A 25,703-nucleotide genomic window follows, 5' to 3' on the forward strand; every position below is an offset into this window, starting at 1 on the left:
AACTGAATTGCCTGGTTAAATAAAAAATACAAATAATAAATAAACATGCCAGTGTGCTGCTTGTGGGGGTAGATGAACAGGCGTTCTCCTCTGCAGAGATCCTGGTGCTGCATGTGTCCCAGACAGGGCTGTTATATGGCTAATGGGTGTGACAGGAAATGAATGTGCACCAATGTGTTCTGAGGGCTCCTCTGTGACATCAGCCAGTGTTCATTTAGTAATTTATCTGAATCCATAAAAGATCTCCGGATAGGAGACCCAATTCGACCTGAGGAATGAGGCGGTTGGCGATGACAATGCAATAAGGATGTGTATGTGTGTGTGTATTCAATGTACTGTAACTCTTACCCAATCAGAGTAAAGCAGTGCCATATTGGATTGCATAGCTCTTTAAATCATGCAGGGCCAATATACAGCTTGGTATTGATCTGGCCAAGAGGCTAGGTGTGGTTGTCATACGTTAGTGGATGGGAATTAACATGGAGTGGTTGGGTGCTTGTTAATGTTGTATGTGGGATGGAACTAACAGTGGTAGTTTGAGCAACCAGGAAGATATTCTGGCTGAGGTGAAGATGGGAGTTAAGTTGGTGTGTGGCTTTCAAACTGGTGTCTTTGTTGTCAGATGTATGTGAACAACTCCAAAGCAAATGTACACACGTTCACATGGTTCACTCAACCCAACCACAGCTGTAGATGAATCCCTCATGTCATTTACCACATAGGGATGTTCAAAGGAGATGTCGGCATGTGTCTGAATTGAAGAAATGTATGAGATGTGCCACATGGGGGAAAGACGGAGACCCACGTTGTTTGATTTGTGAGATTCCCCTGTAGCACTGAGATTCTGAGAATTGACAGTGAGGTGGTGATAGATAGATGATGTTAAAGACACACATGACTGTTGACATTGGAACAGTATCCACATAGGAAGTTACGGCTGTACAGTGTGTGTGTGCGTGGGGGTTCTTTGCAGTAATTTCCGTGATTCAGCCACAGAGGGGAAATTGATTTAGCAGCGTAGCCCAGAGACTCAGCTGGATCAGACAGCCAGGGACAATTAGCCCCCGGTGCAGAGCAGTCACACACCACTCACAGTCACACACACTGCCAATTTGTCCCACAGAAGGGGAATTAATGCCTGTCAATTCCATGTGATTGTAAGTGATGACACAGAGGAGGATTGCCTGTCACGGTTGTCTCTTCATTCTACTTTAAGCACGCTGCTGCATGGACTGTATGTCACAATCTTAAACCTTCAGCCTCTGTCTGTTCCTCTAACCCTGAGAGAAGGGGTCATGTTTCGGTCTCTGTCCACTGGGGATGTTGACAGCAGCCCACTCGCTCAGCCTACAGTACCTTACCCACAGTGCATTATGGTGATGGGATTTGTGCCGTGAGGGCAGCAGGACCGCAGGGGTCAGATAGAGATTGGATTAGAGACAAGTTTTTCTGAGTTGTGTGTGACACTGAATATAACTGGCATAAGATTGGCTTATGGTGGCCCCAGCAGGGTCGGCTCGTTTGGGGATACGGCCATCGTGAATGGGTAATATTTTACTTTATAGAGTGTCAGTGGAAAATGCATCCCTGTGTCAGATGCCTGTCTAAATGTGTATACCCTGACAGAGTGCAGTTATGGGGGTGGACTATTTGGTATAATGGGCGTTGCCATCCACACCCTCACCTTCCTGGATTAACAGCCACAACCTATCCCATCCCTCTGTCATCCCAAATAACAACTATGTTACTGTATGACTATAGATACAGTGCATTCGGAAGTATTCAGACCCCTTGACTTTTTCCACATATTGTTACGTTACAGCCTTATTCTAAAATGTATGAAATGTTTTTTTCCCCTCATCAATCTACAAACGATACCCCATAACGACCAAACAAAAACAGGTTTTTAGACATTATTGAAAATGTATTTAAAGTAAAAACATGAAATATCACATTTACATAAGTATTCAGACCTTTTACTCAGTACTTTGTTGAGCACTTTTGACAGCGATTACAGCCTCGAGTCTTCTTGGGTATGACTTTACAAGCTTGGCAAACCTGCATTTGGGGAGTTTCTCCCATTCTTCTCTGCAGATCCTCTCAAACTCTGTCAGGTTGGATGGAGAGCGTCGCTGCACAGCTATTTTCAGGTTTCTCCAGAAATGTTCGATCTGGTTCAAGTCTGGGCTCTGGCTGGGCCACTCAGGGACATTCAGAGACTTGTCCCAAAGCCACTCCTGCGTTGTCTTGGCTGTGTGCTTAGGGTCATTGTCATGTTGGAAGGTGAACCTTTGCCCCAGTCTGAGGTCCTGAGCGCTCTGGAGTAGGTTTTCATCAAGGATCTCTCTGTACTTTTCTCTGTTCATCGTTCCGTCAATCCTGACTAGTCTCCCAGTGTCTGCTTCTGAAAAACAGCCCTTCTCCCCCGATTGCTCAATTTGGCTGGGCGGCCATCTCTAGAGAGAGTCTTGGTGGTTGCAAACTTCTTCCATTTAAGAATGATGGAGGCCACTATGTTCTTGGGGACTTTCGATGCTGCAGAAATCTTTTGGTACCCTTCCCCAGATCTGTGCCTCGGCACAATCCTGTCTCTGAGCTCTAAAGACAATTCCTTCGACCTCATGGCTTGTTGTTTTCTCTGACATGCACTGTCAACTGTGGGGCCTTATACAGATAGATGTATGCCTTCCAAAATCATGTCCAGTCAATTGAATTTACCACAGGTGGACTCCAATGCAGTTGTAGAAGGTCTCAAGGATGATCAATGGAAACAGGAGTCACCTGAGCTCAATTTCAAGTCTCATAGCAAAGGGTCTGAATACCTACTTAAATAAAATATTTCTGTTTTTGATATATTTGCAAAAATGTCTAAAAACCTATTTTCGCTTTGTCCTCATAGGGTATTGTGTGTAGATTGATGATGAAAAAATACAATTTAGTACATTTCGAATAAGGCTGTAACATAGCAAAATGTAGAAAAAGTCAAGGGGCCTGAATACTTTCCAAATGCATCGTATCTTATCAATTCTATATGTAATTCTATGTGACTTACTTGTACTTCATATTTGTATTATTTTATGATTATGATTTACTCATTATGATTGGGTAATTACCACTATTACTCTATGGTGAGGATGTCTCACTGTTCATTCTATATGCTCAGAATCATAATGCTGTTGAAATTACCAGTGACTATCAGAGCTAATAATATTCAGTCCATGATCTTGCCTGCAGCTAAATTAATTACAGGACCATCTCTGTGATTATCGTCTCAACTGCTGAAGTGCTGCTTGCTTAAATAAAATATGGATTGTCTGATTTGAGAGATTCCTGAAATAAAGTGAGTGTCCTTGACGACAAGGCGGTTTTCAGCGGCCAGTCATCACAGGAAGCAGAACTAACAGTGATGCTGTGCTCCTGGCAGTAGTTTCTTATTGAATGAGGTTGGGGTTCTTTCACTGCTACCACATGCAGTACTGGTTATCTGTCACACACTCTGTGATTGCTGTGTATGGCTCTGGAGGCAAGGGATATATACCACAAGAGATGAATCACATTAACATATGCCATTTTGAAATGTAATCTTGCTATGTCATGCCTTGCCATCACTACTGCCTGAGGAGTACCTAGTTGGTATTGGCACCATCTTGGCACCACCTACTGTTTAGCAAACTCTCTTTTTGTATCATGCAGGCCACTTTACCAAACGTTTTTTTTGTGTTATTTTCCCCCAGGTTAAAGAGAGGTTGCTATGCCAACAGAGCTTGGCTCTGAGTCACAGGTGAAGAAGGCAGCCGAAGAGTCCTCCTGGCAGAAGGGGGCAGCAACAGGCATGCAGGACTCTGCTTTAAACGCAAAGATGGCCAAACAGGTAGGAGAGCAGAGGAAGTTCAATCTATATCACAATTAGGGCCTTTGTTTTTCCTGGTTAGATCACACGCAATCTCGTCCTACATCAACCATTGACAGATATTTGCACATGTTTAGTGGCCATAATTATAATAGACATTCATTTATTGTCAATTTCACCTGTGACTATGAATTTCACCTGTGACTATGAATTTCACCTGTGACTATGAATTTCACCTGTGACTATGAATTTCACCTGTGACTATGACTGTCCCTATGTAAAGGACCAGGACTCCAAACTGATCGACGACCACAGGGAAATAGACGACGTGTCAGAAAAGACCACCCCAAGCAAGACCCCAAAGTCCCCCCAGAAGACTTCCAAACGGCCAAAGACTGTTCCCTTCAAGGTCACCCTACTGGACACCTCTGACTATGAGGCAGGGATTGAGGTAAGCATGGATAAAAGGAAGAATTTCATCCCTGAACAGAACCATGTTGGAGGTTACGTCCAGAACGGGTTTGAATGAACCAGTCAAAAAATAGAACAGTGAGAAATGTTCCTCTAATTGTATTATTTTTGTCCTTTTGGCTCCACCAGCAGATTCAACTAGTTCCTTTACTTTGGAACATTGTGTCTTTTTTGTGTTTACTGTATGTTATGAAGCTGCTGAGTGCAGATAAGGCCGTTATAAAGCAGATGAAAGAGAGGGCGTCATGCGTGGTGTAATGGTGTGTGTGGTGTAGCAGCTCCACTGTGAAGCTCTCCACACGGAAAGGCCAATGCAAGGTTAGACATTCTCTGCCACAGACACAGATTCCAGTCATTAGAATAAGTTACACAGAGAATATAGTGGAGGAAAAGCAGGCTCACCCACTTACAATGCCTGGTATAACAGCACCATCACCAAACAGGACACGTCTTCACGATGGTAGGGAATGCTTCATGGTGGTAGGCAAAGCTTTGTGATGGGAGGGAGTGCTCACTGTATTCATTTAGAAAATGGGTCAAGAGAAGCACCCTTTGTTGAAGGAGTGACGTGTGAACTCTTAGAGATGGAGAAACCTGTATTTATTGGCAAGAGCACTATACTGTTGCTGTCTTGTGTCTTCTAATGGTAGCTAGTAATGCATATACTGTGTGGCTTTATCCCCATGCTTCAGGGACTGTTTTGTGATGCATAACAAGGAGTAAGTGTCTGTCTGTCTGTCTGTCACTGTCCCTCCCTGTGTGTTTGGTATGGTGGATGTAAGTCTCCTCTCCCTGGCCAATCTGTGCTATCCTGACAGGCTGTGCCACGCTCCTCTTCCATAGCCCCCCCTAAACATGGGCGATTCCAGCATTATTGATGTTCCATTTGCATGCAAAATCACAACTTGAATGTCTCACAGAATGGACAAACAAAATACAAATAACATTTTGTGTGTGTGTCTATAGTACTCCTTGTTGGGAGTGTATACCCAACTTTACTATTTTGTGATTCGTTTGATGTTTATCTTAACCTTTTTGCACAAAATGTAGACACTATAACTATTATCGACCAGAAAAAATTTATGGCAGTTATTGACCTCAATTCCGGCTTCACTTTGACTTTATTGCCCTAGGCTCATTGCCTAATTCCGACCCAGGTTTTGGGCTATCTAAGAGGAATCGCCAGAGAAAAAGAGGCAGGAGAGGGGGAGCCCTGCCGAGATTAAGGCGAAGGGAAAACCTGCCACCTCTTCTCTCAGTTCTATTGGCCAATGTACAGTCTTTTCATAATTCAAATGGATTAACGCCGATCACGGATTTGCTATCAATGGGACTCTCGTAACTGCAATATTCTCTGCTTTTCTGAAACATAACTTTCGGACAAGAAACCCCCCATGGCTATCCAACTCAAAGGATTCAAGGAAATGGTGTGCTGACTAGCACAGTGGAAGTCTCGACCCATTGTTCACCCGTCTTGGAATACCTGATGGTCAAATGCCAACTCTTCTACCTCCCGAGAGAGTTTCTGTTATCGTGACTGCTGTATATATTCCATCTCAAGACAAGAAAATAACAAATGAACAAGATGGCACTTAACGAACTGTACGAGGCTATAAACAAGCATGAACCCATGCACCCGGAGGCTGCTTTCCTTGTTGCCAATGATTTTAACTCCCCATCATTAAGTCACATAATGCCCAACACATCTCCTTCTCCACTAGGGGCGATAAAGTCCTAGACCACTGTTACGCTATCCACAAGCAAGCAAACAAGGCCCTCTCTCATCCCACCTTCTGCAAATTAGATCATGACTATATACTCCTGCTTCCTGTCTACAAGCAAAAGCTCAAACAGGAAGTACCCATGACATGCTTCGTTGCTCCAATATGGTCCTCTGAATCAGAGGATATGCTACAAGACTGCTTTCCTAGCGCTGACTGGAATATGTTCAGGGACTCCGCCGATAGCATTGATGAGCTAACCACCTCCGTCACTGGCTTAATTTGGAAATACATTGCCATCATTGTCCCCACAGTGAAGGATCCCTGCTTCCCCAATCAAAAGCCCTGGATTAACACAGAGGTTGGCGCTAAGCCTAAGGACAGGGCTACCGCACACAGGGCTACCGCAGCCAACCCCAAGGCTAAGGCTGAGGGCACAAACAAGCACAATAAGAACCATCAAACAAGCAAAATTACAAGATAGGAACAAGGTGGAATCCTATTACAGGCTCCACTGCCCGCCGAATGTGGCAGGGACTACAGTCCATTACGGATTACAAAGGAAGACCCAGCCATGATCTGCCCCAACGTACTCAATTCATTTTATGCACACTTTGACAACAAAAAAAACACAGAGCCGTGCATGAGGGTCCCCTCGGACGCAGGGGACTGGGTGATCTCGCTCTCTGAGGCCAACTTGAGGTAAGGTTTTTAATCAGGTCAACACTCGTAAGGCCACGGGCTGAACGGTATTCCAGGGCGCGTTCTCAGAGAATGCGCAGAACAGCCGGCAGGCATATTCACATTCTTTTTCAACCTCTCCTTGTCCGAGTTTGTAATCCATACATTTGTCAAGCTGACCACCATCATTCATGTTCCCAAGAGCTCTAAGGCTACCTTCCACAATGACTAGCACCCTGTAGCACTCACATCTGTAATCATGAAGTGATTTGAAAGGCTGGTTATGACACACATCATCCCAGACACATCATCAATTGCACTCCACACTGCCATCACACACCTAGATAAGACAAATACCTATGTGAAGCATTGGATTCACCATAGTCCCCTCCAAGCTCGTCACCAAGCTTGGGACCCTGTCTGTGTAGTGCGTGCTTCTGTCTAGCACTCTGTGTGTAGCCATTTGATATGATAACCATTTTGTAGGTTGACAGAAGTTAACTGCAAAGCAGGCTTACCTGGCAGAAGAATATCATGAGTAAATATATAATTTGTATCTATTATTTGCTGTATGCAAACTTTGCCATGAAATGAGCAGCAGCAGTACAGAGCCATCGCTAGACCGACACATTAGACAGCACATTCCTCACTCGCTAGATGGCAATTAAAGGAGAATTACACTCAAATATAAAAATGTGTTCATTTTATTTCAGACCTTTATTTCAGGTTTAAGCATTGACATGGACTCAGAACATCCAATGTCTTTGTTTCTCTATGAACAATTGTAATTGTAAATCTAAATCAGGAAATATTAAACTGAGAACATATTTTTGGAAAATATAAAACATGATTTGGAGAGAAAAAATCGTAGATTGATAAGGTTGTTTATGAACCATTATTTTACCAGGTATATTGACAGAAAATATAGAGCACTACTTTGAGAGTTGCAGGGGACAGAAGAAGAGAAGAATGTGCCCATTTGAAAGCTAGAAAAGTAGCTCTCATGCTAAAAAGGTTAAAGACTAGTCACCCAATACAAAGACGGTTCTCTCTGCTTCCGCATAACAAGTGGTAACAGAGCATCAAGTCTGACACCAACAGGCTCCTGAACAGCTTCTATCCTCAAGCCACAAGACTGCTAAATTGCTAACAAAATGGCTACACGGGCTATCTGCATTGACCGTTCGATTGTATTTTTATTTATGCACACTCACCACACACTGAAACTCCAACACACACACATTATGTTCTTCTATCCTCATGGGGATCTAAACTGTATTTCCATTCAAAATACTATTTTTCCTTCACCTAACCCATAACCCAAACCCTAAACCTAACTCCTAAACCTAACCTCTAACCCTAATTCTAACCCTAGTTGTAACCCTAACCCTAAATCTAACCCCTAAGCTTAAAATAGCCTTTGTCCTCATGGGGATGTGGGAAATGTCCCCACAACAGAGAATTGTCCAACCCACACACAACGCGCACACACATTCATACTAACTCTACACACACACACACATGCAATTATTATGCAGTATACACGGCTGCTACTCTGTTTATCATGTATCCTGATGCCTAGTCACCTTACCCCTATGCATATCTAACCCTACCACTCCAGTATCCCTGCACATTGAAATATGTTCTTGACCCTGTATACAATATAACTGACTTACATTCTCGTGCTCTTTTTTAATTGATATTTCTAGTGTTTTCGTTCTACTTGACTCAAAAATGTTATAGTAAAAATCTAATGACATTTTATTATCACATACACACGGTTAGCAGATGTGAATGCGAGTGTAGCCAAATGCTTGTGCTTCTAGTTCCGACTGTGCAGTAAAATCTATCAAGTAATCTAACAAATTAACAACAACAACTACCTTATACACACAAATATACACACATGTAAAGGGCTGAATAAGAAAATGTACATATAAATATATGGATGAGCGATGGTGTCACGCCCTGACCTTAGTTGGGGTGGGAGTTGGGTTGGGGTGGGAGTTCTATGTTTTGTGTTCTATGTTTTCTATTTCTGTGTGTTTGGCCGGGTGTGGTTCTCAGTCAGAGGCAGCTGTCTATCGTTGTCTCTGATTGAGAACCATACTTAGGTAGCCTTTTCCCACCTGTGTTTTGTGGGTAGTTATTTTCTGTTTTGTGTGTCTGCACCAGACAGAACTGTTTCGTTTGTTCCGCTTCGTTATTTTTTGTTCTAGTGTTCAGTTTTATAAAAAATCATGAACATGTACAATGCTGCACCTTGGTCCTCTTCTTCAAACAGCTGTTACAGATGGAGTGCGGCATAGGCAAGATGCAGTAGATGGTGTAGAATGCAGTGTATACATATGAGATGAGTAATGTAGGATATGTAAACATTATTAAAACTTCTTATGGCTGGGGGCAGTATTCAGTAGCTTGGATGTATAAGGTGCCCAGAGGTGCCCAGAGTAATCCGCCTGCTACTCAATCCCAGAAGCTAAGATATGCATATTATTAGTAAATTTGAATAGCAAACACTCTGAAGTTTCTAAAACTGTTTGAATGATGTCTGTGAGTATAACAGAACTCATATGGCAGGCAAAAAGGTTTTCAACTCATTGCCTATTGAAGATACAGTGGGATATTGGTCATATTGCACTTCCTAAGGCTTCCACTAGATGTCAACAGAACCTTGTTTGATGCTTCTACTGTGAAGTGGGAGCGAATGAGAGGGGAATGAGTCAGAGGTCTGCCAGAGAGCCACGAGCTGGCCACGCTCGTTCACGTGAGAGTTAGCTTGAGTTCCATTGCAATTCTGAAGACAAAGGAATTCTCCGGTTGGAACATTATTGAAGATTTATGTTAAAAACATACATCGTTTGACGTTTCTACGAACTGTAACGGAACTTTTGGACTTTTCGTCTGCTCCTAGTGATCACGCATCATGAATTTGGATTACTGTACTAAATGTGCGAACAAAAAGGAGGTATTTGGACATAAATTATGGACATTATTGAACAAAACAAACATTTATTGTGGAACTGGGATTCCTATGAGTGCATTCTGATGAAGATCATCAAAGGTAAGTTAATATTTATAATGCTATTTCTGACTTCTGTTGACTACACAACATGGCGGATATCTGTTTGGGTTGTTTTGGTCTCTGAGCGCCGTACTCAGATTGTAGCATGGTGTGCTTTTTCTCCGCAAAGTTTGTTTGGAATCTGACACAGCGGTTGCATTAAGGAGAAGTGTATCTATAATTACGTGCATAATACTTGTATCTTTTATCAATGTTTATTATGAGTATTTCTGTAAATTGATGTGGCTCTCTGCAAAATCACCAGATGTTTTGGAACTACTGAATGTAATGCGCCAATGTAAACTGAGATATTTTTTATATAAATATGAACTTTATCGAACAAAACATATTGTATTGTGTAACATGAAGTCCTATGAGTGTCATCTGATGAAGATCATCAAAGGTTAGTAATTAATTTATCTCTATTTCTGCTTTTTGTGACTCCTCTCTTTGGCTGGAAAAATGGCTGTGTTTTTCTGTGACTTGTCTCTGACCTAAAATAATCGTTTGGTTTGCTTTCGCTGTAAAGCCTTTTTTAAATTGGACACTGTGGTTGGATTAAAAACAAGTGTATCTTTAAAATGGTGTAAAATACTTGTATGTTTGAGGAATTTTAATCGTGGGATTTCTGTTGTTTTGAAGTTGGCCTTCCTGTGACGTCGGGTGCTGCAGGTGTCCTGGAGGGCAGGTAGTTTGCCACCAGTGATAGGTTGTGCAGACCTCACCATCCTCTGGAGAGCCTTGCAGTTGAGGGCGGTGCAGTTGCCGTACCAGGCGCTGATACAGGATGCTCTCGATTGTGCATCTGTAAAAGTGTGTGAGTGTTTTAGATGACAAGTCAAATGTCTTCATCCTCCTGAGGTTGAAGAGGCCCTGTCTTCCAATGATGAGAGAAGATAGTAGCTACTAACAATTGGATACCATGAAAAAGGGGTAAAATCTCAAATGAAAAGAAATGCTCCCTAAAACACTTCAGCGAGCATGCCTTTCTAATCGACCTTGCCGGGTATCCTGGAAAGATATTGACCTGATCCCATCAGTAGAGGATGCCTGGTTGCTCTTCAAAAGTGCTTTCCTCTCCATCTTAAATAAGCATGCCCCATTCAAAAAATGTACAGTGGGGCAAAAAAGTATTTAGTCAGCCACCAATTGTGCAAGTTCTCCCACTTAAAAAGATGAGAGAGGCCTGTAATTTTCATCATAGGTACACTTCAACTATGACAGACAAAATCCAGAAAATCACATTGTAGGATTTTTAATGAATTTATTGTGGAAAATAAGTATTTGGTCAATAACAAAAGTTTATCTCAATACTTTGTTATATACGCTTTGTTGGCAATGACAGAGGTTAAACATTTTCTGTAAGTCTTCACAAGGTTTTCACACACTGTTGCTGGTATTTTGGCCCATTCCTCCATGCAGATCTCCTCTATAGCAATGATGTTTTGGGGCTGTTGCTGGGCAACACGGACTTTCAACTCCCTCCAAAGATTTTCTATGGGGTTCAGATCTGGAGACTGGCTAGGCCACTCCAGGACCTTGAAATGCTTCTTACGAAGCCACTCCGTCGTTGCCCGGGCGGTGTGTTTGGGATCATTGTCATGCTGAAAGACCCAGCCACTTTTCATCTTCAATGCCCTTGCTGATGGAAGGAGGTTTTCACTCAAAATCTCACGATACATGGCCCCATTCATTCTTTCCTTTACATGGATCAGTCGTCCTGGTCCCTTTGCAGAAAAACAGCCCCAAAGCATGATGTTTCCACCCCCATGCTTCACAGTAGGTATGGTGTTCTTTGGATGCAACTCAGCATTCTTTGTCCTCCAAACACGACGCGTTGAGTTTTTACCAAAAAGTCTAACCATGTGACATTCTCCCAATCTTCTTCTGGATCATCCAAATGCTCTCTAGCAAACTTCAGACGGGCCTGGACATGTACTGGCTTAAGCAGGGGGACACGTCTGGCACTGCATGATTTGAGTCCCTGGCGGCATAGTGTGTTACTGATGGTAGGCTTTGTTACTTTGGTCCCAGCTCTCTGCAGGTCATTCACTAGGTCCCCCCGTGTGGTTCTGGGATTTTTGCTCACCGTTCTTGTGATCATTTTGACCCCACGGGGTGAGATCTTGCGTGGCGCCCCAGACTGAGGGAGATTATCAGTGGTCTTGTATATCTTCTATTTCCTAATAATTGCTCCCACAGTTGATTTCTTCAAACCAAGCTGCTTACCTATTGCAGATTCCCAGCCTGGTGCAGGTCTACAATATTGTTTCTGGTGGCCTTTGACAGGTCTTTGGTCTTGGCCATAGTGAAGTTTGGAGTGTGAGTGTTTGAGGTTGTGGACAGGTGTCTTTTATACTGATAACAAGTTCAAACAGGTTCCATTAATACAGGTAACAAGTGGAGGACAGAGGAGCCTCTTAAAGAAGAAGTTACAGGTCTGTGAGAGCCAGAAATCTTGCTTGTTTGTAGGTGACAAAATACTTATTTTCCACCATAATTTGCAAATTAATTAATTAAAAATCCTACAATGTGATTTTCTGGATTTTGTCCCCTGATTTTGTCTGTCATAGTTGAAGTGTACCTATGATGAAAATTACAGGCGTCTTTCATCTTTTTTAGTGGGAGAACTTGCACAATTGGTGGCTGACTAAATACTTTTTTGCCCCACTGTATAACTAGAACAGATATAGCCCTTGGTTCACCCCAGACTTGACTGTTCTTGACCAGCACAGAAACATCCTGTGGCATTCTGCATTAGAATCGAATAGCCCCCGTGATATGCAACTGTTCAGGGAAGTCAGGAACCAATATACTCAGTCAGTTAGGAAAGCCAAGGCTAGCCCTTTCAAACAGAAATTTGCTTCTTGTAGCACTGATTCCAAAAAGTTTAGGGACACTGTAAAGTCCATGGAGAATAAGACCACCTCCTCCCAGCTGCCCACTGCACTGAGGCTAGGAAACACTAAAACCACCAATAAATTTCAATCAGCATTTTTCCACAGCTGGCCATGCTTTCCACCTGGCTACCTCTACCCCGGCCAACATCTCAGCACCCCTGCAGCAACTTGTCCAACACCCCCCCCCCCACACTTCTCCTTCATCCAAATCCAGACAGCTGATGTTCTGAAAGAGCGGCAAAATCTGGATCCCTACAAATCAGCTGGGCTAGACATTCTGGACCGCTCTTTCTAAAATTATCCGCCAAACCTCTCTTCCATATCGTCTGACATCCCCAAAGATTGGAAAGTTGTTGTGGTCATCCCCTCTTCAAAGGGGGAGACACTCTAGACCCAAACTATTGAAGAACTATATCCATCCTGCCCTACCTTTCTAAAATCTTCGAAAGCCAAGTTAATAAACAGATCACCAACCATTTCGAATCGCACCGTACCTTCTCCACTATGCAATCCGGTTTCCGAATTGGTCATGGGTGCACCTCAGCCATGCTCAAGGTCCTAAACGATATTATAACCGTCATAGAAAAAAAGACAGTACTGTGCAGCCATCTTCATCGACCTGGCCAAGGCTTTCGACTCTGTCAATCACCGCATTGTTATCCGCAGACTCAATAGCCTTGGCTTCTCAAATGACGGCCTTGCCTGGTTCACCAACTACTTCTCAGAAAGAGTTCAGTGTGTCAAATCGGAGGGCCTGTTGTACGGACCTCTGGCAGTCTCTATGGGGTGGCCACAGGGTGCAATTCTAGGGCCGACTCTTTTCTCTGTATATATCAATGATGTCACGCTTACTGCTGGTGATTCTCTGATCCACCTCTACGTAGACGACATCATTCTGTATACACCAGGGCCTTCTTTGGACACTGTGCCAACAAACCTCCAAACGAGCTTCAACGCCATACGACACTCCTTCCGTGGCCTCCAACTGCTTTTAAATGCTAGTAAAACTAAATGCATGCTCTTCAACTGATTGCTGCCCTCACCATCCCGCCCGACTAGCATCACTACTCTGGACGGTTCTCACCTAGAATATGTGGACAACTACAAATACTTAGGTGTCTGGTTAGACTGTAAACTCTCCTTCCATTCTCACATTAAGCATCTCAATACAAAATTAAATCTAGAATCGGCTTCCTATTTCGCAACAAAGCCTCCTTCACTCATGCTGCCAAACACACCCTCGTAAAACTGACTAGTCTACAGATCCTTGATTTCGGTGGTGTAATTTACAAAATAGCCCGCAACAATCTACTCATCATACTGGATGAAGTCTATCACAGTGCCATTTGTTTTGTCACCAAAGCCCCATATACTACCCACCACTGCGACCTGTATGCTCTTGTTGGCTGGCCCTCGCTACATATTCTTCGCCAAACCAACTGGGTCCAGGTCATCTATAAGTCTTTGCTAGGTAAAGCCCTGCCTTATCTCAGCTCACTGGTCACCATAGCAACACCCATCCATAGCACGCGCTCCAGCAGTTATATTTCACTGGTCATCCCCAAAGCCAACACTTCATTTGGCCGCCTTTCCTTCCAGTTCTCTGCTGCCAATCACTGGAATGAATTGCAAAAATGACTGTACATAGACTTTTCAAAAATTCACCACGCTGTCTGTGTGGGTGGACCATTTCAGTTTGTCTGTGATTTGTACGCCAAGGAACTTAAAACTTTCTACCTACTCCACTACTGTCCTGTCGATCTGGATGGGGGAGTGCTCCCTCTGCTGTTTCCTGAAGTCCACGATCATCTCCATTGTTTTGTTGATGTTGAGTGAGAGGTTATTTTCCTGACACCACATTCCCAGGGCCCTCACCTCCTCCCTGTAGACTGTCTCGTCGTTGTTGGTAATCAGGCCTACCACTGTAGTATCATCTGCAAACTTGATGATTGAGATGGAAGCGTGCATGGCCACGCAGTCATGGGTGAACAGGGAGTACAGGAGAGGGCTGAGAACGCACCCTTGTGGGGCCTCAGTGTTGCGGATCAGCGGGCGGAGATGTTGTTTTCTACCTTCACCACATTGGCATGGCCCGTCAAAGTCCAGGACCCAGTTGCACAGACCCAGGGTCTCGGGCTTAATGACGAGTTTGGAGTGCACTAACTATGGTGTTAAATGCTGAGCTGTAGTCAATGAACAGCGTTTTTACATACTGTAGGTATTCCTCTTGTCCAGATGGGATAGGGCAGTGTACAGTGTGATGGCAATTGCATCATCTGTGGACCTATTGGGGCGGTAAGCAAATTGGAGTGGGTCTAGGTGTCAGGTAGAGTGGAGGTGATATGATCCTTGACTAGTCTCTGAAAGCACTTTATGATGACAGAAGTGAGCGCAATGGGGGCGATAGTCATTTAGTTCAGTTTGCGTGAATGCTACCATCAATCCACGGGTTCTGGTTAGGGAAGGTGTTAATGGTCACATAGGGAACGACATCTCTGATGCACTTGCTAATAAACTTGCTCACCTAGTCAGCGTATAGTCAGAATTTGCTTGGAAGATAATGCGGTCTGCATTTTATTGTAAGGAATTCTAGGTCGGGTGAACAAAAGGACTTGAGTTCTTGTATGTTGTTGAGATTACACCATGAGTCGTTAATCATAAAGGCATACACCCACGCCCTTCTTCTTACCAGAGAGATGTTTGTTTCTGTCGGCGCGATGCATGAAGATACCAGGTGGCTGTACGGACTCTGCCAACATATCCAGAGTGAGCCATGTTTCTGTGAAGGCAACTCGTGCTCTAATTTCGTCCACCTTGTTATCTAGAGCTTGTACATTGGCGAGAAATATGCTCGGAAGCGGTGGATGGTGTGCTCGCCTTCTGAGTCTGACCAGTAGGCCGCTCCATCTGCCTCTGGGATAAGATTGCATGTCCAGGGTGACCGCATTGTTTTAGGTCGACCTCTGGGATAAGATTGCATGTCCAGGGTGACCATGTTGTTTTGGGTCGGCCTCTGGGATAAGATTACATGTCTAGGGTGGAGGTCCGAACAAAGGATCCGCTTCGGGAAAGTTGTATTCCTGGTCGTAATGATGGTACGTTGACATCGCTTTTATATCCAATAGTTCTTCCCAGTTGTATGTAATAACACTTGAGATTTTCTAGGCTAACAATGTCAGAAATAACACATAAAAAACAAATAACTGCATAGTTTTCTAAGGACCTGAAGCGAGGCAACCATCTCGGTCGGCACCATCTAGCTGTTTATTATCAACTAGTACTACTGATATTGAAGACTGCATTGTTGGGTAAGAGCAAGCAAAGAAGGCATTTTTTCCCAACAAAAGGCACGTTATTACAGACAGACAGACAGTCCTCAGCACCAGCCCTCCCCCAGACGATCCCGCAGGTGAAGCCGCATCTGGAGGTCCTGGGTTGTGGTCTACAGTTGTGAGGCCGGTTGGATGTACCGCCTAATTCTCTAAAACTACATTTGAGGCAGTTTATGGTTGAGAAATGAACATTCACTTCTCTGGCAACAGCTCTTTTGGACATTCCTGCAGTCAGCATGCCAATTGTGCACTCCCTCAAAACTTGAAACATCTGTGGCATTGTGTTGTGTGAAAAAACTGCACATTTTAGAATGGCCTTTTATTGTACCAAGCACAAGGTGCACCTGTGTAATAATTTATCTGTTATTTTACCAGGTAAGTTGACTGAGAACACATTCTCATTTGCAGCAACAACCTGAGGAATAGTTACAGGGGAGAGGGATGAAAGAACCAATTGTAAACTGGGGATTATTAGGTGACTGTGATGGTTTGATGGCCAGATTGGGAATTTAGCCAGGACACCAGGAACACCTCTACTCTTACAATAAGTGCCATGGGATCTTTAATGACCGCAGAGAGTCAGTACACCCGTTTAACGTCCCACCCAAAAGACAGCATCCTACACAGGGCAGTGTCCCCAATCACTGTCCTCGGGAATTGGGATATTTTTTAGACCAGAGGAAAGAGTGCCTCCTACTGGCCCTCCAACACAACTTCTAGCAGCATCTGGTCTCCCATCCAGGGACTGAGCAGGACCAACCCTGCTTAGCTTCAGAAGCAAGCCAGCAGTGGTATGTAGGGTGATATGCTGCTGACTTTAATAATAATAATTATGCTGTTTAATCAGCTTCTTGATATAAATCAAATCAAATTTATTTATATAGCCCTTCGTACATCAGCTGATATCTCAAAGTGCCGTACAGAAACCCATCCTAAAACCCCAAACAGCAAGCAATGCAGGTGTAGAAGCACGGTGGCTAGGAAAAACTCCCTAGAAAGGCCAAAACCTAGGAAGAAACCTAGAGAGGTTGGGGTGGCCAGTCCTCTTCTGGCTGTGCCGTGTGGAGATTATAACAGAACATGGCCAAGATGTTCAAATGTTCATAAATGACGAGCATGGTCGAATAATAATAAGGCAGAACAGTTGAAACTGGAGCAGCAGCACGGCCAGGTGGACTGGGGACAGCAAGGAGTCATCATGTCAGGTAGTCCTGGGGCATGGTCCTAGGGCTCAGGTCCTCCGAGAGAGAGAAAGAAAGTGAGAAGGAGAGAATTAGAGAACACACACTTAGATTCACACAGGACACCGAATAGGACAGGAGAAGTACTCCAGATATAACAAACTGACCCCAGCCCCCCGACACATAAACTACTGCAGCATAAATACTGGAGGCTGAGACAGGAGGGGTCAGGAGACACTGTGGCCCCATCCGAGGACACCCCCGGACAGGGCCAAACAGGAAGGATATAACCCCACCCACTTTGCCAAAGCACAGCCCCCACACCACTAGAGGGATATCTTCAACCACCAACTTACCATCCTGACACAAGGCTGAGTATAGCCCACAAAGATCTCCGCCATGGCACAACCCAAGGGGGGGGCGCCAACCCAGACAGGAGGACCACATCAGTGAATCAACCCACTCAGGTGACGCACCCCTTCCAGGGACGGCATGAGAGAGCCCCAGTAAGCCAGTGACTCAGATATACCATACCTGTCAGGTGGATGGATTATCTTGGCAAAGGAAAAATGCTCACTTACAGGAATGTAAACAAATGTGTGTACAACATTTTAGAAAAATAATATTTTTGTGCATATGGAACATTTCTGGGATATTTTATTTCAGCTCATGAAATATGGGGCCAACACTTCACATGTTGCGTTTATATTTTTGTTCAGTATATATTATCAAAACCCTAAAGCTTGGCTGAAAGCCTCCTATATATATAGATATGCAACATAACAGAGCAGAAATATTGTACAATTTGAGGGTCAAATGACATCCCTCTTCTGCCCAATAAAATCCCTCGACAAAACCCAGTGACAGAGCAATGGGAGATCTATACTCATTCAATTTTGCGACCCAGGTGCAGTAAAGTAGAATATTGTGTTATTGCGAGCTGCCCTTAGGATACTTCCGGTATGTGAGTGTGTTTCTGATATAATAATCTCTAGAACATTTCCCTTGCTTTTATCAATCTTTCTGAAAAGAAAATGTCGCAATTTTTATTTATTTCAAATACTCTCAAGCAACTCAAGCTGTTCTCAGCACTGGAAATAAAACTCCACATTATGATTCTCAAATCCTTTATGCAAAGAAGTATCATTTGCTTCCTTTTGTACTTCCATTCATTGCTACAAAATTATGTACAAATCAACCCTCTCTTTTTACTCATCCATGCTGCTGCTGCTGCAGCATAACGTTTATCGTCACCTCACTCCTGGCCTCCCACCGAACCCCTTCCTGTGTTTAATTGGTGGGTTGGAACGTCAGGCCTGTCATATCAAACCTCCTCCATGCTCTAGGAGTTGATAATAATAGCGTTGAGGGAAGGCAGGCACTCCTTTGTGACAATTCTCACTGGAGGAGTTGCCCCATCCAAGGGTTAATTAGCCTGTCTTGTCATGGCTGCTTGGCTCTGGCTCCCAAGGGGCCACAGTGGAGAGAGGGGAGATGGGGCTACGCACTCCCACACTTCCCTCACCCCTTCCTTCAGTTCCCTGGTGTATACTCTACCAAGTCATGCATGGATGAGCTGCACTCTGTTATTGTGTAGAATGGAGCTATTTTGGGAGCCATATATTTTTTTAAATGCTCTGTGACTCTGACAATGAGTTTGTTTGTACACTTTGCAATGGTTTCAGTGTTTATTTTGAGAGAAAACGCTTGTCATTTGCTGTGAAAGTGCTCAAAGTGGAGTTGAATTGCACTGTTAAAGGGAGTGTTCATGTAGAAACGCCTCAATGCCTTAGTCACTGCATATTAAGATCCTAAACATGCCCATACATACTGTATCTTTAAAGGTCCAATGCAGCCATTCTTTAAAATATCAATATCAAATATTTTCTGGGTAACAATTAGGTACCTTACTGGGATTGTTTTCAATTAAAATGGCCAAAAATAAATTACAAAAATTGCTACTTAGCAAAGACCAATTTCTCAAGCAAGAATTTTGCTAGGACTGTCTGGGAGTGGTCTGAGTGGGAAGGGTAAATCCAAAAACGAACTGTTGGCAGAGAGGTTTAGAGCTCTCTTTCTTATTGGTCTATTAACAAATTTACCTCCTGGTGATGAAATTTTAGGTGTTCTTTTCAAATAGGTTACACTAAAATGGCATCATTATTTTCACAATTTTACAGTATTGTTCCAACCTCATAGTGGAAATATATATAAAACACAGGAAAATAACATTTTCCTGTGAAACTGGGATTGCACTGGGCTTTTAATAGCTCATGCTAAAGCCATACAGTCCACTCCATACAGACCCCACAACCACATCCATGTCTTCTCTCCACAACCATGGCGACTGGGGTGAGTGACAGTAAGAGTTCATAAGTGCTTCCAGAGTCTTGCCCCACCATCTCTTCAACCATAATGAGCCAAAGGAGACACTCCCTCCAGCTCTGGCCTTGAGATATAAAGGAACAAAAAAATAGAGGGAGGGAGCATACATCTGCATCTGTTTCCCTGGCAACGACTTGCTCTGTCTGCCTGCCACCACGGAAACCAGGCTCTAGGGAAAGCAAGCAATGAGCAGCACAGAAGCTTGCTCCCTGGAGAGCAGCACACACAGTTCACACACACAGCTCGCTGGCTATGACCCCAAGGGAAAAGCGTGTGTGTATCTGTGTGTGTGTGCAGCAGCACCCATAGTCTGAACTCTGGGATCTACAGACCAGGGTACCATGCTACTGTGCTGGTTTCAGAGTGATGTTTTGTTATGTACGAATGTGTATTTGAAATTACACACAATCTTTTTTCCCTATTTTTGTTCAAGTTACATGAAGGTATAACATTGCTAGAATAATTTGCGAAAGTGCCGCCCCATCAGTCAACTCTCTTGGCTAGAATTTCTTTGGACATTTGAGTAACTTCACAACTATTTTCACACGTATTCTGTCTTTCCTTCGCAGGAATGTGATCAGAAAGTAAATAATTTGGATACAGTTATATGAGTGACATTCGACAATCCACTGTTTGTTCGGACCACGTATCATGCAGAAAGCAATCTTCCTCTAAAATTCTGTTTTCATTTTCCAAGTCAAGTATTTGATGAATTCTGACTGTAACACAGCACTCAAGGGAAGAGCTGTTATAGTCTGTAGACAACAATAGATAGTAGCTGGTGTCAAGATGGCTTCCCTATCTGGTTGGGGATGATGTTGAGGAGAGACACATTCTGTTGTGTTGATACATTTGAAGTTACATGACGCTCTAATAAACATAATTCCAGTAATAAAAATGTGTGCATGTCAACAAAACCATGCAGTCCATTGCAAAAATGTACCATGGTAGTTCAATGAAAAAAATAGGGTTTGGGTTAGCCCTAACCCTAACCCCTAACCCTAACCAGGAAACCCTCTTTTTTTGGTCACTACCATAGCAGGAAAATACCATGGTACTGTTGCAATACCATGTTATTTTCCTGCCATGGTACTGACCAAAAAAAACATGATAGTACCATGGTAGTTTTTTCATTGTACTACCATGGCAGGAAAATACCATGGTATTTGCACCAGTACCATGGTATTTTCCTGCCAAGGCAGTGACCAAAAAACCCTATTTCTTAAAATTGTACTAGCTACCATGGTACAAAAATGAATCATGGTAGTACAATGAAAAAATACATTTTTTTTTGTACTAGCAGCATGTAGTGACACATGAATGCATGGTAGTTGTTTACAATGTATTATGATTGTCTGTGTCTCACCATTTTTCAGGTAAAGTGACCAAAAACAAAGTAATTTATGGTGCTCACATAATGCAACATTGATTACTCGCTCTGCAATGGAAAAGCGTAGGCCTAGTACCCTTTTAAACCCCTTTAGCTCATAGTGAAAAACCACAACACACATGGTCAAGTAGCATAGTATATCCTCTTAAACCTTGGGACCTGGATAGGGTATGGTGAGAAGAATGAAGGGAGTTTGTCCTGTCGCCATGATTACGACAAGCTAGCTTGACTGGCGCTAACTTTAGCCGACGTTAGCTTCTATGCTATCAGACTTTTATAAATTAATTCAACTATCCAAACATCATTAAAAAAAATATTATATCATTACACTCCGCATAACTGGGTGTTTCACATCCTATGCTTTACAATTGCTCACTGTGATGAAAATGTTTAAAATATTTCATTTATCTGGTGCTTCTCTCTTCAGTTGGCTCTCTCATTCAACTGACTCATTTAATAGGCAGGTTAGCGTGAGAGTGAGAGCACGTGATGCAACCACTAGAGCGAGCAGCTCCCTCTGTGGGCCGAAACAAGCGCAACACCCCTTGACTATAAATACAGTATATGATTACAAAATACCAAGGATTAGGCTACCATATATTTTACATTCGCCCACATTTTAGGTTGGCAAAAAAGGAAACCCAAAGATGAGCAAAAAAACGGTACTATTAATACAGAAAGTATTACCCCTCTTTCCCTTTTTCTTTGATGTTACAGACACATTTGGACCAACAGTATTAGCCTGCCTCTGACTTTATCAAAAACTTTCCTATACTGGTATATAAATTCATCAATATAATACCAGCCAAACTCTTTTGACCTTGGGTTTTTTATTTAATGTATTATACTGCCATTGTGCTATGGTAACAGACAATTAATAAAGATGGTACCATATGATAATTATTGGTACCATTTATCATAATTGTGAGTTGTAATAATGTAGGATGCCGGTTAAAACCATGGTATTTCCAGGATCCACATCTACCGTGTTATGAATGATGCAATACCATGGTATTATTTAGGTGCATGGCAGTAACATCATAATTGAAAGCTAAGACCATGGTACATTTCCATGATTCAGATTTATACCATGGTATAAATGATGCAGTACCATGGTAATATTTAGGTATAATTGCAGTACCATTGTAGTACCATCATGATTCAGACTATACCATGGTTTAAATTATGGAGCACCATGGTAATATTTAGGTATAATGGCAGTACCATTGTAGTACCATCATGATTCAGACTATACCATGGTATAAGTGAAATGACCATAGTAGTACCATGGTATGAATGAAAGTACCATAGTAGTACCATGGTACATTTTTGTAAGGTGTGCCGTAATGCTTTAATTAGTGAGGCCAGGTCACATGGTCAGAAATCACCTGACCCTTGATTAAATAACACTTTATTTGTGGCACGTGTGTTTGTGTGTGTGTTTCTGCAGAAGCACTGCAAAGGACAGGCCTTGCTGGACATGGTGTGTGAGCACCTCAACCTGCTGGAGAAGGACTACTTTGGCCTAATGTACAGTGATGCAGAAAGCCAAAAGGTCAGTGCTTTGTCATGGAGATGCTGTGACCATTAATTTACCACTCCTGCTCTTTTTTCCTCCTTTCCTCCCCTGCTCTCTTTATCCCCCATTCTTACTTCTTCCTCTCATGTAATACTGACTTCAGAAAAATCATAATAACAGATGACATAGCTGGAGGAGGAAACATCAGAAAACATGGCACCCTAAACTGGCGATGGTGAAAACATGGCACTCTAAACTCCTTAGAAAACATTTGCACACTTCATCATCATAGCCTACATTAGAAAGGCTGACTAGTGCTCCTCTGATGTCTGTTGACTCTCCAAACGACACCAGGAAGGGTAATTGTACTAGAATCGATGTAATTAGTTATTACGCCACTGGCTAAGATTTGGCACTGAGACAGAACTGAATGGTCATGACAGTCAGTTAGCTAGTATTAGGGTTGTTTTGAGGATGTGTGTTTTGGGTTTACCTTACCTCTGTACACCTCAACCACAGGCAAGGTATGTAATACAGGCACAGCTCCACGAGGGGGAAAAGAGGGCCTAGCCCCCTCAATTGAAACTTATGCCACCTCAGTTTAAGTTGTATGTCCCTATATAAAAATAGCAAAAAAGACCAAATGATTGAGTGACAAGGTTGTTGCAAAATCTGTTGAGGAGGAGAGGGTTGAGGAGGTAGGCTTGAAGTGCTGGACATCTTATTATGACATGAATTATCTGAATTAAGTTCACAGAATTATACCTAGGAACTTTTCATGTCTTTTGAGGTAGCTAGCTAACAAGCTTGTGTGCACAGCTTCACCAGAATTAAAAACACGTCTTACCTTTTTGTAGTTGATAAATCCAACATAAAACGTGATAACTAGGCCTATAGTATCCTTAACTAGTGTTGAAAATGTTAATCCATTCACTATCTTCTGAATCATGCTTGTAACGTCAGTACAGTAGTCTATGCTTTGGAGGAGGGAGGGGCAGATGGCCTAAACACACACAAACTGACAAAGATTTTCAGCTGGCAGGCTGAAAATAAGTTTCTCAGTGACAGTCAGAGCTTTGCATAGGCGCTTTGTTTGGTTTCTTTGTGGGACTAGGAAAAAAGGCCTAGAACGTAAAATAATGTTACCAATCAGTTCCCATTTTTTAAAATAACGGTTCTGTTCTGGAACAGTTTTGATCACTTTAATTTCTGTTTCTGTTCCTTGAAAAACATTGTTATTTTACGATTTTTGGTTCTGTTCCATGAACCGGTTCCAACTCCTGGGTATTAGCCTTAGCCTATTTACCAAGCTTGAACCAGGTAATCTGCCATGATGGATATCGGAAATTGGCTTCACCAAAGTACCCAAGCAAAGCCAAAAGGAGAAGGAGAGCAATGAGCAGCAGCAGCAACAGCGTCAAACCACCATGATGCCTGCTGAGCTCCAGCTAGCTCCACGTGCAGATCCTCCCCACCCTTCCAAAAGCACCATCAGGATAATGGCTCCACATCCCCCTCCAGCGACTGTTTCTGATGATCTTGAAACAGAGGAGCCAGCCCAGGTTAAATCAAATCAAATTGCATTTGTCACATACGCGTGTTTAGCAGATGTTATTGCGGGTGTAGTGAAATGCTTGTGTTTGTAGCTCCAACAGTGCAGTAATATCTAACCAGTAATATCTAACAATTTCACAAATATACACACACATCTAAAGTAAAGGTATGGAATTAAGAATATATAAATATTTGGGCGAGCAATGTCAGAGCGGCACACACTAAGATAGAACAGGTAGAATAGGATAGAATACAGTATAAATATGAGATGAGTAACGCAAAATATGTAAACTTTATTAAAGTGACTAGTGTTCCATTTTTAAAGTGGCCAGTCTATGTTTATAGGGCAGCAGCCTCTAATGTGCTAGTGATGGCTATTTAACAGTCTGATGGCCTTGAGATAGAAGCTGTTTCTCGGTCCCAGCTTTGATACACCTGTAGGGACCTTGGCTTCTGGATGAAAGCGGGGTGAACAGACAGTGGCTCGGGTCGTTGTTGTCCTTGATGTCCTTGATGATCTTTTTGGCCTTCCTGTGACATTGGCGTGCATGGCCACGCAGTCATGGGTGAACAGGGAGTACAGGAGGGGGCTGAGCACGCATCCTTGTGGGGCCCCAGTGTTGAGGATCAGCGAAGTGGAGGTGTTGTTTCCTACCTTCACCACCTTGGGGGCGCCCCGTCAAGAAGTCCAGAACCCAGTTGCACAGGGTGGGGTTCAGACCCAGGGCCTTGAGCTTAATGATGAGCTTGGAGGGTACTATGGTGTTGAATGCTTATTTATAGTCAATGAACAGCATTCTTACATAGTTATTCCTCTTGTCCAGATGGGATAGGGCAGTGCGATTGCAACTGCATCGTCTGTGGATCTAACGGGGGCGGTAAGCAAATTGAAGTGGGTGTAGGGTGTGAGGTAAGGTAGAGGTGATATGATCCTTGACTAGTCTCTCATTTAGTTCAGTTACCTTTCTTTCTTGGGTACAGGAACAATGGTGGACATCTTGAAGCATGTGGGGACAGCAGACTGGGATAGAGAGAGATTGAATATGTTTGTAAACACTCCAGCCAGCTGGAGGTTGTGGCTAGGAATGCCGTCTGGGTAGGCAGCCTTTCGAGGGTTAACACGCTTAAATGTCTTACTCACGCCAGCCACGGAGAAGTAGAGCCCACAGTCCTTGGTAGCGTGCTGTGTCGGTGGCACTGTGTTATCTTCAAAGCGGGCAAAGAACGTGTTTAGCTTGTCCGGAAGCAAGACGTTGGTGTCCGCAATGTGCTGATTCAGTGAGAGAGATAATTAGCAAGTGCATCGGTGATGTTGTACCAACAGCTACTATTAAAAACTTCCCAAACCAGAAACTGTGGATTGGTGACAGCATTCGCTTTTAATCAGGGCAAGGCGACTGGAAACATGACCGAATACAAAAAGTGTAGCTGTTCCCTCCGCAAGGCAATCAAACAAGCTAAGCGTCAGTATAGAGATAAAGTAGAGTCGCAATTCAATGGCACAGACACAAGAGGAATATGACAGGGTCTACAATCACAGACAACAAAAATTAAACCAGCCCTGTCTCGGACCCCGATGTCTTGCTCCCAGACAAACGAAACTTTGAGGACAAAACAGTGCCTCTGACACGGCCCGCTACCAAAACCTGCGGACT

At 43.2% G+C, this 25,703-nt stretch overlaps 1 protein-coding gene across 12 annotated transcripts in view; it reads left to right on the forward strand.

Moving 5' to 3' along the window:
* The window catches only part of LOC109877466 (band 4.1-like protein 1), a 180,809-nt gene that overhangs the window by 67,309 nt on the left and 87,797 nt on the right, over window positions 1–25,703 (forward strand). For 11 of the 12 annotated variants that reach the window (XM_031790623.1, XM_031790881.1, XM_031790998.1 and 8 more), the window contains exons 2-4: window positions 3,735–3,871; window positions 4,134–4,301; window positions 22,426–22,530. In XM_031790623.1, coding sequence (XP_031646483.1) covers window positions 3,752–3,871; window positions 4,134–4,301; window positions 22,426–22,530 — 393 coding nt within the window. In that variant the 5' untranslated portion in view covers window positions 3,735–3,751. The remainder of the gene's footprint in view (window positions 1–3,734; window positions 3,872–4,133; window positions 4,302–22,425; window positions 22,531–25,703) is intronic. The other variant, XM_031790662.1, reaches the window with a different exon arrangement.

Source organism: Oncorhynchus kisutch, linkage group LG1 (genome assembly GCF_002021735.2).
Source record: "Oncorhynchus kisutch isolate 150728-3 linkage group LG1, Okis_V2, whole genome shotgun sequence".
NCBI classification, from domain to species: domain Eukaryota; kingdom Metazoa; phylum Chordata; class Actinopteri; order Salmoniformes; family Salmonidae; genus Oncorhynchus; species Oncorhynchus kisutch.